The sequence below is a fragment of the Macaca fascicularis genome, chromosome 6 (genome assembly GCF_037993035.2).
Source record: "Macaca fascicularis isolate 582-1 chromosome 6, T2T-MFA8v1.1".
NCBI lineage: Eukaryota > Metazoa > Chordata > Mammalia > Primates > Cercopithecidae > Macaca > Macaca fascicularis.
The window spans coordinates 43,548,490-43,568,773 of NC_088380.1; the positions used below are offsets into that span (position 1 = coordinate 43,548,490).

General features: G+C 45.3%; 1 protein-coding gene across 39 annotated transcripts in view; it reads left to right on the top strand.

The window, feature by feature from the left end:
- ZNF131 (zinc finger protein 131) overlaps nucleotides 1-20,284 on the top strand; it is a 113,391-nt gene that overhangs the window by 40,874 nt on the left and 52,233 nt on the right. For 6 of the 39 annotated variants that reach the window (XM_073993384.1, XM_073993404.1, XM_073993388.1 and 3 more), the window contains exons 1-2: nucleotides 18,343-18,545; nucleotides 19,459-19,597. In XM_073993384.1, coding sequence (XP_073849485.1) covers nucleotides 19,468-19,597 — 130 coding nt within the window. In that variant the 5' untranslated portion in view covers nucleotides 18,343-18,545; nucleotides 19,459-19,467. Of the gene's footprint in view, nucleotides 1-18,342; nucleotides 19,249-19,458; nucleotides 19,913-20,284 lie in introns of those variants that run through there. The other 33 variants (XM_005556823.5, XM_073993405.1, XM_065546212.2 and 30 more) reach the window with 13 other exon arrangements.

Sequence of the window (20,284 nt, forward strand, 5' to 3'; positions counted from 1 at the left end):
TATGAGGGCCCTCACTGGGGTGTCTCCGCATAGGGAAGAGGGCAGTACTGTGAGCCAGGAGCAAGTCTGGGGTTCCTTTCCTTTCCTGGTTCCACCATGTATTTAGCCTTTCTTCACAGCTTCAGGGGTGGCCTGTGCTCTCCAAGGCACTCTGGACATGTGTCTACACCTCCCCAAGTGCTGGCTTTTAGCTAATGTAAGCCCCATTGGGCTGCAGCATCTGTGTCTCCTTGAAGGAACTGCAGCATCTTGGCAATTTCAGTCACTGATTCTTAGGCATGTGGGTCTCAGTGTTTTGGCCTCTCTCAACTCTGGGAATGTCTCCTTGCCCTATGTATACCCAACACAACAGCCAACATGCATGAGAGTTCAAAAAGGGCAGCTGGAGTGATACTTACCTGATTCAGTGTTTTCTAATTTCCGACCGTTTCACCCTTAGGGAGCCAGTTTGCAGTTTGGTTCTGAGAGCCGTTCCTGAAGTTCAGTTGAAAATCTGCCTTCACCTTTCCATCAAATTTTAAGTTATCTTTAACCCCTAATAAATCTCTATATGCTTAAACTATTTGAGTGTGCTGTTTCTTTTCCTAAAAACCAGAAAAGGAAATATAAGAGTGATATCACATTCAGTTTTATGTCTACAAACTTATTACATCCTTTTTAAAAATAATATTCTTAAAGAAATGAATCTAGGCCAGGGGCGGTGGCTCACGCCTGTAATCCCAGCACTTTCGGAGGCTGAGGTGGGCAGATCACGAGGTCAGGAGATTGAGATCATCCTGGCTAACACGGTGAAACCCCGTCTCTACTAAAAATACAAAAAAATTAGCCGGGCGTGGTGGCGGGCTCCCAGCTACTCTGGAGGCTGAGGCAGGAGAATGGCGTGAACTCAGGAGGCGGAACTTGCAGTGAGCCGACATCCCGCCACTGCACTCCAGCCTGGATGACAGAGCAAGAGTATGCCTCAAAAAAAAAAAAAAAGAAAAAAAGAAAAAAAAAAAAAAGAAATGAATCTAGATTCCTTAATAAAACATGTAAATATTCAAGATATATTTTGTTTTTAGGATATTTTGAGAATGTTTATTTATGATCACAACTTTTAGATAAGAAAAACACAAAAGAAAAACTCTCAACATTTCATCTTGAAAGTTTATAAATATTTTTTCTTAATGCTGTCCCACAAAGAAGTAAAATATTTAAATAGACATTTTGATCTCTTTTGTACGTGTCAATTCATATCTTTTTTATTTTTTATTTTTCATTTTACTTTGTGTGTGTGTGTTTGTGGCAGGCGGGGGGGGGGGCTACCCTGCCTGCAAACAGAAAAATGTCATTTTCTAAACCCATGCTAGGATGGCTGCAGAATAGGCCAGAATCAGACGTCTGTCCCCTACCACTTGCTCTTCTCCAGCCCGATTATTTGATCCAAAGCATCAAGAAGCAGGAGAACAGTAGAGATGGCAGGGAGAGCAACAGGAAGGCTTCAGAAAGGCGCCCTGGCACACTCGGACTAAATGTTAGGAGGACCCAGTAGAGGCATTTCAGGGCTAAGCACAGTGTGGGCTGTTGTCTGTCTGCCGAATTTTTCCGCAGCCCAGCCTATGTCGGCAATTATGACTTCTGGCAGTTCTCTACCCTTGGCCGGCTTCCCCCTCCCAGAAGCCCTCAAACCCCGACCACAGACAACCCCACCACACACCCCTTGGCCAACAAAGCCAAAATACCCAGGATCAAGGGCCAGTTCCCCCAATGAGCCTCCCCACCACCACCCGCCCCACCAACTCCTCTGTCCTCAACGAGCAACCAGGAACACAAGTGTAATCCCAGCACTTTGGGAGACCGAGGTGGGTGGATCACGAGGTCAGGAGTTCGAGACCAGCCTGACCAACATGGTGAAACCCCGTCTCTAGTAAAAATACAAAAATTAGCCAGGCGTGGTGGCATGCGCCTGCAATCCCAGCTATTCAGGAGGCTGAGGCAGGAGAATCACTTGAATCCGGGAGGCGAAGGTTGCAGTGAGCCGAGATCACCCCACTGCACTCCAGCCTGGACTACAGAGCGAGACTCCGTATCAAAAAAAAAAAAAAAAAAAAAAAAAAAAAAAGCCTGCATGAGTCCTGATGGCCTTGGAAAAGATGATGAGGGCACAGGATCTAGGAGCTATCCGAGCAAGTGAATCTAGGGAGAAAAACAATGTGGAAAAAAGAAAACGGAGAGGACAGGAAGCCTTGGTTGGGAAATATAAACAACAAACCAGGAGAATTGAAGAGTGAATCAAACTACAACGGACCTTTTGTCCACTAGAGACACTACTGCCACACGTGCTCCCTCCCAATAGTAACCTAAATTCATTGGGGGGGGGGAGGGGGAAGAAAGACAGTTTGGCTTTGGGTTCCTGCTCGCAGATCCATTCTGTCCTCAGTCCTCCTCCCCTTGGTTTTGCATCTTTGAAAGCAGGGAATGGCACTGAAGAGGACTAGCGGTGGGATCCTGCATTTCAGTTGAAGGACCAAATCCCAGTGTTGGGCCTGATGACTCCTGCACTACTTGATGATCTCGGATGCCTTGAGGGGAAGACCATGGACTTGGCTGGTTAGAGCATCCCAGCGGATTTCAGCGTTTGATAACCTGGAAGTTTTGCTGCCCCCTCACGTTGGGAGAAAAGCAGTGGGTCCTGCACAGGCAGAAGAGCCACTAGAGGGCAGCAGCACATCGGGCTCCATTAGACTGTGGTTGAGTGTGGACCCTGGCTCATAGAGTGCTAAGAGAATTGATCAATTCTGTCGTTCTAAATTCAGTCACGAGGAGGTGGTGCTGCTTTCCACAGACTGGGATGTTTCTAGAACTTTCTAGGACTTTCATGTCTAGCATACACCTGAGATGACTCTAGAAAGCCCCTCAATGAGTCAACCCTTGATTTTATCGCTAATAAAATGGGTTCATGGGGTCAGGAGTTGAGGTATAGATTTCCTGTATTTACTGCCTTCCCTCCCCCTCCACACACACATCCTTTATGCTTAGATTTTTCCATGCCAGAAATTTGAATCGTGTTGGGAAAGCATGAAAGACAATCATCCATTGTAAGTTTAGTAACAGTTTGGCAAAGCCTGAAAATTATGTGTAAAATAGTGCTTTAGGAGTTCTAGAAACTGAATAGCAAACTCATTTTCTGGTATTTTGACTTTCAGAAGTCAAATGAACCATATTTAAAACAGTTTAGTTTAAAAACAAATGTCAACAAACATTTGTTGAGTGTCCACCATGAAGCAACCACTGTACTAGGCTTGTGGTACAAAGATGAATAAGACCAGGGCCAAAACAAGAATTTGGACTGAGGGAGATGGCAGGCACATTTGACTTGTCACTTCTTATATGTGGAAGGCCTCACAGACAGAGCTACAGTGACAGGACTGAAAGATGCTAATTCTTCAACTTTAAACTTTTGTCCCCCTAGGGCACAATGAATTATTAACAACATGTTCTTTCTTAGAATTCCGAAACTTAGCTTTTGAAAACCATGATTATATTGTATTATATTTTGATTTGTGAAAAAGTAGAAATTTGTTCAATGTAACTATTTAAAATCGGCTACAATTTTTGGAAACTTGGGATTTCTTGATTTTTTTTTGGAAATGGAGCCTCGCTCAGTCTCCCAGGCTGGAGTGCAGCGGCACGATCTCGGCTCACTGCAAGCTCTGCCCCCCAGGTTCACGCGATTCTTCTGCCTCAGCCTCCAGAGTAGCTAGGAGTACAGGCGCCCGCCACCAAGCTGGGCTAATTTTTGTATTTTTAGTAGAGACAGGGATTCACGTGTTAGCCAGGATAGTCTCAATCTCCTGACCTCGTGATCCGCCTGCCTCGGCCTCCGAAAGTGCTGTGATTACAGGCCTGAGCCAACGCATCCAGCCGATTTCTTGATTTTTTAATATACCAGGAACCTCCAACATGGAAGTGACCCTGATGACCTCTAGGAGACCACAGAGAAGATGTAGTCTCAGTTTCCTCAAAAAATTCTAATCTAGGGGAGAGAGACACATTAACAGCCCACTTTAGTACTGTGTAAGAGGAAGCTTTCTTTTTTTTTTTTTTTTTTTTTTTTTTTGAGACGGAGTCTCGCTCTGCCGCCCAGGCTGGAGTGCAGTGGCCGGATCTCAGCTCACTGCAGGCTCCGCCTCCCGGGTTCACGCAATTCTCCTGCCTCAGCCTCCCCAGTAGCTGGGACTACAGGCGCCCGCCACCTCGCCCGGCTAGTTTTTTTTGTATTTTTTAGTAGAGACGGGGTTTCACCGTGTCAGCCAGGATGGTCTCGATCTCCTGACCTCGTGATCCGCCCGCCTCGGCCTCCCAAAGTGCTGGGATTACAGGCTTGAGCCACCGCGCCCGGCAGAGGAAGCTTTCTTAAGCACTATGCATGAATCCTTCAAGACAAACCAATACCAACAATTTGCCAAAACCATGTCCTAAACTGCACTGCTTAGTGCTGAGAGAAAGCATGCTGAATTTTTTAAAAATATTTTTTGAGTCAGAGCCACAGAGCCATGAGAGTGCTGGATTTTATCATTCTATGTATCCTTTATTTTTCAATTAATTCCATGTCCTATTTTGCTATTCTTATTTTTCAATAAAGATTCTAAATGTGTTGATATGGCTACCTTGTCTGTTTTCATGTAACTAATGTCATCTTATTAAGTGATATTATCAGTAATCTCTATTTCAGGAAAACACAAATTATTTGATTAGAAGTATATTCAAATCAAGGGTCTGCACTAATGCCATCCAGATCTCCCTATCACAGGTTATCAATACAATCCTCAATGTCTCTATCTTCACCACTATAATGTTATTTTTTGGCCAGGACTCTGCTTGGCCCTCAAAGAAAACAACAGGAGCTTAAAAGATTCAGAAGAACCCAATGAACATATAAGAAAGTGTTACCTTCATCACTAAAAATAATGCTTTGGACTCTAAAGTTTACACACAAGAGATGATAAGGGAGGGAGCCTGACCAAACTCATGCTTCCTCACTATCTCTCCCTGGTTTTCTCCCAGCCTTTTGAAACTCATTGATCACTATCATTATCAAAGTAGCCATAAGCATGGGCACTGCTTCCCTTTTAACTCTGTCTGACCCAATTAAGGACAAAACATTGATTACCAACTTACACAAAAATGGAATATTTAAAGGAGTCTTTAGTGATAACATCTCAGAAATGAACAATGAGAATAAATCCAAACAACCTTTTTTCCTTTTTTTTTTTTTTTTTTTTTGAGACAGAGTTTTGTTCTTGTTGCCCAGGCTGTAGTGCAATGGGGCGATCTCAGCTCACCACAACCTCTGCCTCCCGGGTTCAAGCTATTTTCCTGCCTCAGCCTCCCAAGTAGCTGGGATTACGGCATGCACCATCATGCCTGGCTAATTTTGTATTTTTAGTAGAGACAGGGTTTCTCCACGTTCGTCAGGCTAGTCTCGAACTACCAACCTCAGGTAATACGCCCACCTCAGCATCCCAAAGTGCTGGGATTACAGGTGTGAGCCACCGCGCCCAGCTCCAAACAATCTTAATAAAGAGGAGGCCTCGGATGTGGGTTAAAAGCCTAAGGTGCTACACTCTAGGAATAAAGGAGAACGGGTAATAAACTAGTCCTCAAAAGGAAGTAAGTTAATCTTCAAATTATCTCCATTTCTTTTTTTTTTTTTTTTTTTGAGACAGAGTTTCGCTCTGTTACCCAGGCTGGAGTGCAGTGGCGCAATCTTGGCTCACTGCAACCTCCACCTCCTGAGATCAAGCGATTCTCCTGCCTCAGCCTCCTGAGAAGCTGGGACTACTGGCAAGTGTCATCACGCCTGGCTAATTTTTGTATTTTTAGTAGAGACGGGGTTTCTGCATGTTGGTCAGGCTGATCTCAAACTCCTGACCTCAGGTGATCCGCCCACTCGGTCTTCCAAAGTGCAGGGATTACAAGCGTGAGCCACTTCGCCCAGCCAAATTATCTCCATTTCTAAAATTGAATTAAGGTTTTCCCAATTGCCCAATACCTCTAGCTGCCAACCAAAAGCAAAAATCTTCTATAGAGAAAGATAAAATTATTGCAGGCCTCAAATTATTTGTAAAAAATTTCACATACAGTATCCAGCATTCAATTTTAAAAAAATGATTAGATAATTGAGACAATAGAACAACATGAAGAAACACTGAGAGAAGCAACAAAGAAACATTCTCTAGATACTGAAACATAGACTGTGAAATACATTCAATATGAATAAGAAAATAACAAACAAGATTGAGAAACTCATAGAAAATTAGTAATGATAATAAAGAAGCAAAAATAACTGAAACATAAAGCAGCCATGGCCAGGCACAGTGGCTCACACCTGTAATCCCAGCATTTTGGGAGGCCGAGGCAGGTGGATCACTTGAGGTCAGGAGTTTGAGACCAGCCTGGACAACATGGTGAAACCCCGTCTCTACTAAAAATACAAAACTTAGCTGGGTGTGGTTGTGGGCGCATGTAATCCCAGCTACTTGGGAGGCTGAGGCAGGAGAATTGCTTGAACCTGGGAGGCAGAGGCTGCAGTGAGCTGAGACTGCGTCACTGCACTCCAGCATGGGTGACAAAGTGAGACTCTCCCTCAAAATAATAATAAATAAAACATATAGCAGCCAAATCAACAACTCAATGAGTTCAACAGAAGATTAGCACAGCTGAAGAGAATTAGTGAACTGGAAGAAAAATCAGAAGAAAATGTCCATGAGGAACCAAGGAGAAAAACAATAGATGGGAAATACAGAACAGATGGGAAACGACATAGAGTATACAACAAGAAAGTCTAATAAATGGGTATTTGGAATCTCAACAGGAGGTTGAGAATTGAGCAGCAGCAACATAAAAAAATATTGTGCCACTTCCTTCTGGCCTCTGTGGTTTCTGATCAGAGGTTTGCTGTCACTTGAATTGTTTTTCCCTATAGGCAAGGTTTTGGGTTTTGTTTCTTTTTCTGAATGCTTTCAAAAATTTTTTTTGCCTCTAATTTTTATAAGCTTAATTATGATTATTGGGGTTGATTTATTTTAGTTTATACTTTCTAGGGTTTGGTCAGCATCTTGAATCTGTACCAAATCTTACCAAATTTGGGATGTTTCAACCATTATTTCCTTAAGTACTTTCTCAGCCTCACTCTTTCTCCTCTCCTTCAGGGTTTCTGAGAACACGAATGTTAAATCTTCCATTACAGCCGCATAGATTCCTGATGCTCTACTTATTTTTTTGAGTCAATTTTTTCTCTGCTCTTTAAATTGCATTGTTTTGAATCTTTTGTTTTCCACTTCACTGATTCTCTGTATTCTCTAGTATTCTGTTCAGCTCATCCACTGAACTTTTAATTTCAGTTATTGAATTTTCAGTTCTAAAATTTCCATTTGCTTCTTCTTTATATCGTCTGTTACTTTACTGAGGCTTAAAAAAAATTGTTTCGGCCTGGCACAGTGGCTCATGCTTGCAATCCCAGCACTTTGGGAGGCTGAGGCAGGCGAATCACAAGGTCAGGAGATCAAGACCATCCTGGTTAACATGGTGAAACCCGTCTCCACTAAAAATACAAAAACAAAATCAGCCGGGCATGGTGGCAGTTGCCTGTAGTCCCAGCTACTCAGGAGGCTGAGGCGGGAGAATGGCGTAAACCAGGGAGGCGAAGTTTTCAGTGAGCTGAGATTGCACCACTGCACTCCAGCCTAGGCGACAGAGAGAGACTCCTTCTCAAAAAAAAATATATATATATATTTGATTCAAGCGTGTTCATAATTGCTCCTTGAAGTATTTTTAATCATGGCTTTTATCATGGTTTTTGTCTACTAATTACAACATCTCTTTTATCTCAGTGTTGGTATCTATTTATTGTCTTTTACGTTTAGTTTGAGAGTTTCCTGATTTTTGCTTTGAAGTATGAGTGATTTTAAAAATTGAAACTTGTATATTTTCAGAAGTTATGAGACTCTGAGTTTTCTTTGAACCATCTGTTTTACCTGGCTTTTTATGACACTGCTCCCATAGAGGAAGGAGGTGGGGTGCCAGCTCGTTACTGCTGGATGGAGGCAGAAGTCCAAGTTTCCCAACTGACCTCCATTGACACCCAAAGAGGAGGTTGCACCTGGTTATTACTGGGGAGGAGCAGGAGTTCTGGCTCCCCTCATGGTCTGCATCAACACTGGAAGTGAAGATAGTCCTATTCCTGCGGGATAATGGTGAGAGTCTTGACTCTCCCATCACGCCTCCTCTGACATTACCTTAGGAGAAGAGAAAGGAGAACCTTGTTACTGCTGGGTGTGGATGAAAGTCTGAGCTCTGACTGAGACTTGGCCTCTGACACCACCCTAAAAAGGTGGGAATTGAGGTGCCTCATTATAGCCTGAACAGGGCAGATGTTTAGGCTCCTCACCACAACAGTTCTTGCTGAAGTGCACTGACTTACTGCAGCCTCAACCTCCCTGGGCTCAGGTGATTTTCCCACCTCAGCCTCCTGAGTAGCTGGGATTACAGGCGCGCCACCACACCCGGCTAATTTTTGTGTTTTTAGAAGAGATGGGGTTTTACCACGTGGGCCAAGCTGGTCTTGAACTCTTGAGCACAGGCAACTCGCTGGCCTCAGCCTCCCAAAGTGCTGGGATTACAGGTAGGAGCCCCTATGCTGGCCACCACAGTCTTTCTGACATGGATGCAGGTGGGTTCACATTTCTTTCCATGGTATTTAGCCTCAATACTGTGACTTTTGTCTAAAAGTTTTGTTTTGCTAGACAGCCCCTTTCCTGAGCCTTTGGCTAAAGAGCAGGCTTTCCTTAAGAGTTTTGTTTTTTCCTATGCTCATTGGCATTCCTGGCTTGCCTGGCTTCTTTAACTCAAAGTCTGTGACATGTAAAAAGAAAATTCAGGGAGTTTGCCACTGTGCTGTTCTTCAGTTTCTGAGATGCCTATAGTCAGTTTGCTTTTTTCTCTCAAACTTTCGGGTTGTTTTTTGTTTTTTTCTTTTTTCACTCTGTCCCTCAGGCTGGAGTGCAGGGGTGCGATCTTGGCTCACTGCAACCTCCACCTCCAGGGTTCAAATGATTCTCCTGCCTCAGCCTCCCAAGTAGCTGGGATTACAGACGCCGGCCACCACGCCCGCCTTGTTTTTTTGTAGAAGCAGGGTTTCACCATGTTGACCAGGCTGGTCTCAAACTCCTGACCTAAAGTGACCCACCCACCTCGCCCTCCCAAAGTGATGGGATTACAGGTGTGAGCCACTGTGCCCGGCCAATTTTGTTTTCCAGATCATATCCAGAGTTTTAAATTGTACTTAGTGGGAGAAATAAGGAAAAATACAGCTACTCCATTAGCGCCAAAATCAAAGTCTTCTGTTCATTTTGCTTTTTAAAAATGTTGTGGCCAGGTGCGGTGGCTCACGCCTGTAATGCCAGTACTTTGGGAGGCTGAGGCGGGCTGATCTCGGAGTCAAGAGTTCGAGACAGCCTGGCCAACATGGTGAAATGCCGTCTCTACTAAAAACACAAAAATTGCATCCGGAATTGGTTCCTTTCAGTGTGTTCTTGGTCTCGCTGACTTCAAGAATGAAGCTGCGGACTCTGGCGGTGAGTGTTACAGTTATTAAAGATGGTGTGTCCGGAGTTTGTCCCTTCAGATGTTCAGATGTGTCCAGAGTTTCTTCCTTCTGTTGGGTTCATGGTCTATGCTGACTTCAGGAGTGAAGCCACAGACCTTGGCAGTGAGTGTTACAGCTCTTAAAGGTGGCGCGTCCAGAGTTGTTCCTTCTTCCCAGTGGGTTTGTGGTCTCGCTGACTTCAGGAGTGAAGATGCAGACCTTTGTCATGAGTGTTACAGCTCATAAAGGTAGTGCAGACCCAAAAAGTGAGCAGCACCAAGGTTTATTGCAAAGAGCGAAAGAACAAAACTTCCACGGTGGGGAAGAGGACCCAAATGGGTTGGGGCTGCTGGCTCCAGTGGCCAGCATTTATTCCCTTATTTGGCCCCGCCCACATCCTGCTGGTTGGTCTTTTACTGAGCACTGATTAGCCCATTTTACAGAGTGCTGATTGGTCTGTTTTTACAGAGTGCTGATTGGTGCATTTACAAACCTTTAGCTAGATACAGAGTGCTGATTGGTGTGTTTACAATCCTTTCGCTAGACAGAAAAGTTCTCCAAGTCCCCATTTGACCCAGGAAGTCCAGCTAGCTTCACCTCTCAAAATTAGCCACATAGGGTGGCTCCTGCTTGTAGTCCCAGCTACTTGGGAGGCTGAGGCAAGAGGATCGCTTGAACCCAGGAGGTGGAGGTTGCAGTGAACCGAGATAGTGCCACTGCACTCCAGCCTGGGCAACAGAGTGAGAATCTGTCTAAAAAAAAAAAAAAGAAAAAGTTGTGTTGGCCAGGTGCAGTGGCTCACACCTATAATCCCAGCACTTTGGGAGGCCGAGGCAGGCAGATCATGAGGTCAGGAATTCAAGACCAGCTTGACTAACATAGTGAAACCCCGTCTCTACTAAAAATACAAAAAATTAGCCAGGTGTGGTGGCACGTGCCTATAATCCCAGCTACTTGGGAGGCTGAGGCAGGGGAATCGCTTGAACCCGGGAGGTGGAGGTTGCAGTGAGCCGAGATTGCATCATTGCACTCCAACCTGGGCAACAGAGTGAGACTCCATCTCAAAAAAAAAAAAAAAAAAAAAGTTGAGTTAAACCATTACTTATCTTGATTTCTGAGTTTTTGGCACTCCAGACAAATGCCTCACTCTCCTCACTGTAGTACTGGCCTTCTCTGGAAATCATCTTAGAGACTGCCTATCCAGCAACTGAAAATAAAGGTGACTTCAGACAAAATCTGTGAGAATTTGTCACCACCAGAAAGTGAAAATAGTTTGAAGTTTGGAAGTAGAAATTAAATAATGCGTAACATAAAGGATTTACCCTTGTGTGCAAATCTGAATGGAAGTTAACCACGTGAAACAATCAAAACAATGTCTTCTGGGATTTAAAATACATGAATTTAAAAAGCAAAAGACCTGGGTGGAGGGAGAATGAAGGAAATTAAAGTGTCATTGTTTGGGAACAGGGTAACTGATTTAGATGTTTTAAGTCTAGAATTCATGATGTAATCTCTAGGTTAACCACTAAAAGAATGTATAACTATCAAGTTAATAGAGAAATTACAATCATTAAAAAATCCAAAATAAGGTAAGAAAGAAGAGGAAAGTAACAGAACAGTAAGACAAGTAGAAAACAAATGTTAACATAACAGATTTAATCCCAAATATATTAGAATGACATTTAAAGTGATGAACTGGCTGGGCACGGTGGCTCATGCCTGTAATCCCGGCACTTTGGGAGGCTGAGGCGGTTGATCATGAGGTTAGGAGTTCAAGAAACAGCCTGGCCAACATGGTGAAACCCCACCACTACTAAAAATACAGAAAAAAATTAGCCAGGTGTGGCGGCAGGCACCTATAATCCCAGCTATTCAGGAGGCTGAGGCAGGAGAATCACTTGAACCTGGGAGGTGGAGGTCGCAGTGAGCCAAGATCACACCTCTGCACTCCAGCCTGGGCGACAGAGCAAGACTCTGTCTCAAAAAAAAAAAAAAACAAAAAAAACAACAAAAAAAAACAAAAACGGTTATGAACTGGGACACTCCAGCACTAAGAGGTAGAGGAAAAGAGGTTGATCCACAAAAAGATGAAGGAGCGGGGTCCAATGAGTTCCAAGTTTGCAATAAAAACAAAACAATAAAGGCAGAAGTACTTGGATATTAGTGGACCCTTTGAAAGTAACAACATCCTGGAGGTCTCCAATCTAGGAGAGCAGCAACTATTTCCACACCTCGTTATTATTGCTTTTCATATTATTATGCCAAGATGGGACAAGAGCCAAATTTGGACAAAGGATTTTTTTTTTTTTTTGAGACAGAGTCTCGCTCTGTCGCCAAGGCTGGAGTGCAGTGGCCAGATCTCAGCTCACTGCAAGCTCCGCCTCCCAGGTTCACGCCATTCTCCTGCCTCAGCCTCCCGAGTAGCTGGGACTACAGGCGCCCGCCACCTCGCTAGTTTTTTGTATTTTTTAGTAGAGATGGGGTTTCACTGTGTTAGCCAGGATGGTCTCGATCTCCTGACCTTGTGATCCACCTGTCTCGGCCTCCCAAAGTGCTGGGATTACAGGCTTGAGCCACCGTGGACAAAGGATTTAACCGCCACTGTGAACAACATTGCTGAAAAGAAAATTTCTGGCCTGGTGTGCAGTTCCTACTTAGCACACTATCTTCTGTGATTTTTGCTATCTGGCCCCTGTCCTGCTTTCTTTCCCAGCACCACAGGAATGATGCAGTGCCCCCAAAATTGGGAGTTTCCAAGCCAGCATTAGAGTTTACTATGTAAGTAAAGGCCAATATCCACCAGCTGGGAAACAGCTAAATAACTTTCCTTAAGTGCGTGCTACTTTCCTGAGTACAGCAGGTTGCCTGAAAAAGAAAAGAAGGAAATAGCCCCAACAATTGTGTCAGTTTCTTATTTGTGGCATATGTAAAATATCATGTGCTCTTCCAAAAGTTTGGACCTGTCATGATCCTTTTTTAATCTTGCTGTATCTGAGGGCTCATTGGGGATGCCCTGAATTTTCAGTTCCTTTGGACAAACACAAAGACAAGCTCATTTTTTGTTTCATAAATGCTTTTTTTTTTTTGAGACAGAGTCTCACTGTCACCCGGGCTGGAGTACAGTGGCGCCATCTTAGCTCACTGCAACCTCCGCCTCCTGGGTTCAAGCAATTCTCCTACCTCAACCTCCCGAGTAGCTGGGACTACAGGCGCATCACCATACCCGGCTAATTTTTGTATTTAGTAGAGATGGGGTTTAACTATGTTGGCCAGGGTGGTCTCGAACTCCTGATGTTGTGATCTGCCTCCCTTGGCCTCCAAAGTGCTGGGATTACAGGCATGAGCCACCGTGCCCGACCACTTTTTTTTCTTTTTTTTAAGTCCAGCAGATAGAATGTAAATCTTATGCTGGACTATAACGATAATGACCGCTTGCTGAAAGCTAATGTATACCAGCTACTAATCCAAGTGTTTCCTGTATGTTACCTCATTTGCTTCCCACAACACTGTTTCAAAGGTGAGGAAATGGAAGCTTAATGAAGTTAAACTACTTGCCTGAAATCACCCAGCTAATAGGTTGAAACAAGATTTCAACCCAGGCTGTCAAACCAACCTTCTTAACCACTCTGTTATTTCCTTCCTAATGTTGCCTTGAAGCATATAAAAGTGCCTGGATACCACTAGGGTAGCCAGAACTATTTGTCAATTCTTACTAAGTTTGAATAATCTATTTCAATTCCACAGAAAATCTATAAATCTGCTTATTATTAACTGGCACAACATCTGCACCACAGGGAACTGTGTTTTAACAATAACACATTCTAAGTCATTTACCATGTACCTGACTATCAATGTTACTAGTGGAAATCATAATGTCTGGCAGATTGCTATCATATAAATTCCTGGCCACCAACTCCTACTGCATGCTGTTATTGCTGTGCTTCCTGTTGATGCTACTGTGTTATTACTGTGTCCAGGGTCCATTTCAAATCCTTTCCATTCTGTTTTGTGGTAGGCAGCGTCTATGATTGTTCCCAATGATCATGCCTTCTGCTATTTGTGCCTTTGTGTCATTACTTTCCTTTGAGTGTAGGCTGACCCTGGTGGCTTGCTTCTAAAATATAGAATATGGCAAAAGTGATGGAATGTCACTTCTGAGATTGGAATAAAAGACGACTTTGGTTTCTGTCTTGCTCACCCCTTCTTGCCTTCTCACTCTGATGGACTCTAGCTGCCATGTCCTGTGGAGAGCCTGGCATGAACAGAGGCCTTGTGGAGAACTGAAGTCTTCAGTCTAAGAGCCAGGGAGGAACTGAATTCTGTCAAGAACCACTTGAGTGACCTTGGAAGCAGATCCTTCCCCACTGGAGCCTTGAAATTAAAGCCACCTTACCTGACAACTCCATAGGGGCCTTGTGAGTGACCCTGAAAGCCCAGCTATGTGACACTTAGATTTCTAACCCACAGAAAGTGTGAAATAATAATATTGTTTTAAGCCACTAGGATTTGGGGTAATTGGTTACCTTGCCTTCAATAACTAATACATCTTTCAAGCTCATGAAACTTCTTCAACCCCAACACACAAACACTTTTTCTCTCCTATTCTTGACTTTTTAGTAGATGACATGACCATCTATCTAAGGAAGAAAATAGAGGTCTTCAGTTTGATAGGAATTTCCTTAACTTCTTGAAAGCTAATCTACACTCCTAAGAACTTTCAATCCATTAATCCCTCTCTTGTACAATTACTCCTTTTCCTCTTGTACTTTTATCTTCTTCCTCTGCTGGATCCTTCCCCCTCACCATTTAAATAGCCTAAGTCTCTCCCACCCAAACACACAAAAATAGTAAAACTGCCTAGACTCTACAGGTACTCCTTTCATCTCTTTTTTTTTTTTTCTCTCATTTTTAAATGAAAGTTCTAAAATTGCTGTCCCAATTTTCCTAGCTATTTCTTAACCTACCTGAATATAGACTTCTCACCTCCCCTTTCTTCCCCTCAGAACTTCGTTAAATCTTTTCTTGCTAAGGTCTTCTGCCAAAGACATTCATGATGCTAAATATACCAGACCATTTCCAATCTTTTTTTAGCCTGACCACTTGGCAGCATTTGGCATTGCTAACCACAATTTCTCTTTTTTTTTTTTTTTTTTTTGAGACGGAATTCTGCTCTTGTTGCCCAGGCTGGAGTGCAATGGCGCCATCTCAGCTCACTGAACCTCCGCCTCCCGGTTTCAAGCGATTCTCCTGCCTCAACCTCCAGAGTAACTGGGATTACAGGTGCCTGTAACCACACATGGCTAATTTTGTATTTTTAGTAAAGATGGGGTTTCTCCATGTTGGTCAGGCTGGTCTCGAACTCCTGGCCTCAGGTGATCCTTGGCCTCCCAAAGTGCTGGGATTACAGGCATGAGCCACTGCACCTGGCCCACACCCTCTGTTTTGAAACACTCTCCTTTCACGGCCTTATTGATATCATACTCTTCCAGTTTTCCATCTTTCTTCAGCTGCAGTACTCAGTCCTTTCAGCTTCTTCCTTTTCAACTCAATCCATAAACATTGATACTTTTTAGGTAAAAAGTCTTACACTCTCTTCTATTCTGACCCTATAGAATAGGAGTCCCAAACTCAAATGCCTTTAGGCACTAAGCAAATAAGGAAAATGAATTAAGATAGCTGAGTCCAAAACATTAGAAACTGGTGGGGATTGTAGTGAACTGGACAGCTCAAATGCTATATAGAAAAAGGTTCTCCATTTGGTTAAATTCAATTGCTGTAAAAGAAGAGCGGCCCTATATACTGGAATTTCCAAAAAGCCCATTTTTTGTATAATTTCTTCATCTTAAGAAACACCACGGCCAGGCACGTGGCTCATGCCTGTAATCCCAGCACTTTGAGAGGCGGAGGCAGGTGGATCACCTGAGATCAGAACTTCGAGACCAGCCTGGCCAACATGGCAAAACTCTATCTCTACTACAAATACAAAAAATTAGCCAGGCAGTGGTGGCGGACTGTGTGAATAGTAACGATTATGATACTATTTAATTTAACTTATGTGTTATTTATTTATTTATTTGAGATGGAGTCTCGCTCTGTCACCCAGGCTGCACTGCAGTAGTGTGATCTCGGCTCACTCACTGCAAGCTCTGCCTCCCAGGTTCATGCCATTCTCCTGCCTCAGCCTCCCAAGTAGCTGGTACCACAGGAGCCCGCCACCATGCCTGGCTATTTTTTTTGTATTTTTAGTGGAGATGGGGTTTCCCTGTGTTAGCCAGGATGCTCTCGATCTCCTGACCTCATGATCTGCCTGCCTCAGCCACCCAAAGTGCTGGGATTACAGGCGTGAGCCACCGCACCCAGCCTATTTTTTTTTTTTTTTTTTTTTTTTGAGACGGAGTCTGGTTCTGTGGCTCAGGCTGGAGTGCAGTGGCACGGTCTCGGGCTCACTGCAATCTCCGCCTCCCGAGTTCAAGCGATTCTCTTGCTCAGTCTCCCGAGTAGCTGGGATTACAGGCGCATGCCACCACACCCACCTAATTTTTGTATTTTTAGTAGAGACGGGGTTTCACCATGTTGGTCAGGCTGGTCTCAAACTCCTGACCTCGTGATCCACCCACCTCGGACTCCCAAAGTGCTGGGATTACAGGCATGAGCCACCACGCCCAGCTGATGATAATATTTTAAAACACCAATTCAATCTACAAGCTGCTAGCCTATCACCCCTGCAGACTCTCTTTAAACAATCCCATCTATTCTTAACACTTCAATATTCCTTCTATGCTGTAAACTTGCAAATCTCTATCTCTACCATTAGTCTTCTTCCCTAAACTATATGTAGGCCCATATATCCAAGGGCTTCTAACATCATCTCCTTATAATAACACCTCTCGTTCCATCCTCTCTCCCCATCGAGCTCCGCCAGTTGTATTTCCTAGTTTGGTAGATGGTACCAACAATCTACAGGCTCAAGCCAGAAATCCAGGAGCCATCTTTGACTATTCCTTCTCCCTTGTCACCAATATATCCAGCAATATTTATTTAGTATCTATGGCATGCTTTATAGCCAATGTTGGTTCTACCTCTAGATTTTTTTTTTGAGACAGGGTCTCACTCTGTTGCCCAGCCTGGAGTGAAGTGGCACCATCTCAGCTCATTGCAGCCTCAACTTCCCTAAGCTCAAGCAATCCTCCCACCCCAGCCTTCTAAGTAGCTGGAACAACAGGTGCACACCATCACTAATGTTTTTGTATTTTGTAGAGACGATGTTTCACCATGTCACCCAGGCTGGTCTTGAACGCCTGGGCTCCAGCGATCCTCCCCGACTGGGCCTCCCAAAGTGCTGGAATTACAGGCCTGAACCACTGCGCCCAGCCTATCTCTAGATTCTGACCAGCTCTCTAGTTCCATTTTCCCCCATGGTTTCATCTACATTACTAACAGTCTCCCAATTGATCTCTACTCTTAGCAGCTTTTCCCATTTAATCTGTTCTCCACACTAAGGCTAGAATTATCTCTTTAAAAAGCAAACATTAGGATGTCACCATACGTCAAGGCTTCCCCTTGCAAAAAGAAAATCTAACATCTTCAACACTGTTTATAAGGCACCCTTGTGCGTCCAGCAACATTCTTTCAGTTTCCTGAATGCTATAATCCTGGTGCCTTTGCATGTGCTATACTTTTGGCTAAGAACACTTAGACTTCACATCACTTAAAAACATTATTTTGTTTTAATACAGATGGGGTCTCGCTATATGCCCAGGCTGGCCTCAAACTTCTGGGCTCAACAACTCCTCCCCAACTCCGCCTCTCAAAATGCTGGGATTACAAACATGAGCCACCGCACCCGCCCATATCTCTTCTTACAGGTCAACTGGCTTTCCTTGACACCGAGTTACTTTGTTCTTCAGGTGTTGCAAAACTCATCAGTAAGCACCTAGGCAATTAGTGTTCAAAATATCTATGGACTCTACGACTTAAGATTCAGAAAGGCAGAAACCACATGTACCTTGTTCACAGCTCGATTTCTCAGTGCCTAGTACTAGGATTCTCAATACATGTCTGTTGAAATAATGATTACATTTTTAGCATATAGCTATTTGAGTTCCTCCCTAATCCCAATTCTCAAGTTCTTTGAGAAAAAAATAAATCTCAATTATAGAATTATCCTCAAAATTTATTTATATATATTTCTTTGGAGGAATCAAGGAAGCAGTCACATGCAGCTGACTGTGGGTCACTGGACTTTTTTTTTTTTAGACGGAGTCTCGCGCTGTCGCCCAGGCTTAAGTGCAGTGGCACTACCTCGGCTCACTACAATCTCCACCTCCCTGCTTCAAGCTGTTCTCCTGCCTCAGCTTCCCAAGTAGCTGGGATTACAGGCGCCTACCACCACGCCCGTATAATTTTTGTTAGTAAAGACGGGGTTTCGCCATGTTGGCCAGGCTGGTTTCGAACTGCTGACGTCATGTGATCCGCCCGCCTAGGCCTCCCAAACTGTTGGGATTACAAGCGTGAGCCACCGCGCCCGGCCTGGATTCTTTAATGGAGTGGGGAAGGTCTGCAGTAAGGGGATCCGGTGTAAATAATCCTGAGCAGCCCCAGGTCCTGAGCCCAGCAAACACGTGCTGCGGCCGGGCGCGGGGAGGGCGCGCTTCGCCGAGGAAGATCCCGGGCGGCCCGAACGTGCTCGCGCCCGTCGTTGCCGCTGCGGCGCCGCGGCCGCCCGGGTGCCCAACCGAGCGCACGTGCGCCAGCGGGCCCGAGCAGAAGGGGAGCCCCTATTCTCACGAAGAAAATGGAGGACGAGCCACGGGTTAGGGGTCAGGAAAGGTGTGGGGCGCATTATGCCCTGGGAGGGGAAAGCAGGGAACAAGAGGCTCTGAGGGGCCGAGAGGAAGGAGGACGGCCCACGAGCTAGGTAAGGCGGGTCGACCGAGGTCTCGGAAGGAAGGGGGCGGGGCAGGACGGGGCGGAAGGGGCCGCGCAGTAGCTGGGTTGAGGACGGTTGGCGAGTTCATTCTGGGCTCGGGTCGGGAAGTGTCCGCCCCTGAAGTCAAGCTAGGGAGGGTGGGAGGTGGAAGGGCGGCGACTTATGTTCCCAGTTTCTGGCACTGCCAGGCCCTCCACGAGCTCAAATCGACCGCAGCCCAGTTCCTTCTCAGAGCTCAAGTCCTTGCCTCTCTTGAGCGCCAAATCCCCGCGCTGGGCCCCGCCCATCCACTGAGGGGTGTGGACAGGGGCGTGGCCCGTTCCTTTGCTGGTCGGCGCCCGGAAGGCGTCCGCGTAAGCCGGAGCTTGACGTGGTGACGCTGTGCGTCGACGTAAGTGACGCGCAAGCCTGGGCCGCTCCTCCTTCCCTCAGTGAGTGCCGGCCCGGTCGGGGCGGGGGAGAAGAGGGAGGGCGGGGGAGGGAGAGGCGACCCGAGAGTCGTTGTGGGTCGCGGGCCGGACCGGGTCCCGGGGCGGCGGGAGCCCCGGCCGGGCAGAAGGGCTTGGCGGGCCGTTAGAGGGCCGCCACCGCTGTCGAGTCCCCTCCCTTGTTGGACTTGCGCGCCCCGGCGCTTGGAGCCTCCGGCGCTGTGCCCACCCCGCTCCAGCTCGCGTCTCCCGACTCCAATTAGGTCAGGCTCGGAGTCCCGCGGCCGCGACTCCGGCCCCTAACGCGCCGCGGCCGCTCGGCTCGCCTTTCTTCCCTCGCCTTCTCTCCTCTTGCTTCACCCTCCCCCTTTCTTTTCACGTTGCTGGGTTTTTTTGTTGTTGTTTTATGCTTTAGGGGTTTTGTTCCTCGGCCCGAGCTCATGGGTGTATATTATCATGCTCTTCTTTTGTAGAGCAGCCCGATGGCCATGGAGGCTGAAGAGACGATGGAATGCCTTCAGGAGTTCCCTGAACATCATAAAATGATCCTGGACCGATTGAATGAACAGCGAGAGCAGGACCGCTTTACTGACATCACCCTAATTGTCGACGGTGGGTAGGGCAGTGGGCAGAGGAGCATTTTTGGCTTCAGTTTTTTTCTGTCCTTCGGACACCCGCCTTTGTTTTTGTTTTTGTTTTTAAAAAAAAAACCACATTTTCTATGGTCTCCCTACCAAAGCCTGCAGACCAGATTGCACTTGTCAGTGTCCACTCTCACAGAGCGTGCTGCAGAAGACTGGTTGATCAGTCACGCTTTCCACGTAGTCTGGTGTTCATCTCATTTTAACTTCTTACATCCTGTTGAGTGCAAGATGATGGCGTTGGGGACAGGATGTCTCAAAATGTTTGGTTGATAGCCTCTTGTTGGTAAGCTTCTTTGAGAAGTCCCTCACAGGAGTCATTTGGGAAGTGTTGATTTATAGTTTCCCAAATGGTCTAAAAGGGAGAAGGAGAGAGATTCCTTTGCAGCACTCATACCCCCTTTGACAATCTCCAAAATAAAATAGGGTCTTTACCAATCTTCGAAGTTGTCTCTATAATAAAAGGAAATCCAGCTTGTGTATGTTTTCTGTTTAGTGAAAATAGGTTTCTCAAGGTAAGCTGTTTTTAAAATTATGGGTCTGCCATAGATGGAGCCTCCAAATATTAGGCATATTAAAATGTTTTTCATAGCAGACATATCCAGCTTTGTGTTTATGGCTTTTTTCTCTTTTTCCAAATGATATGTGACCTTTTAAA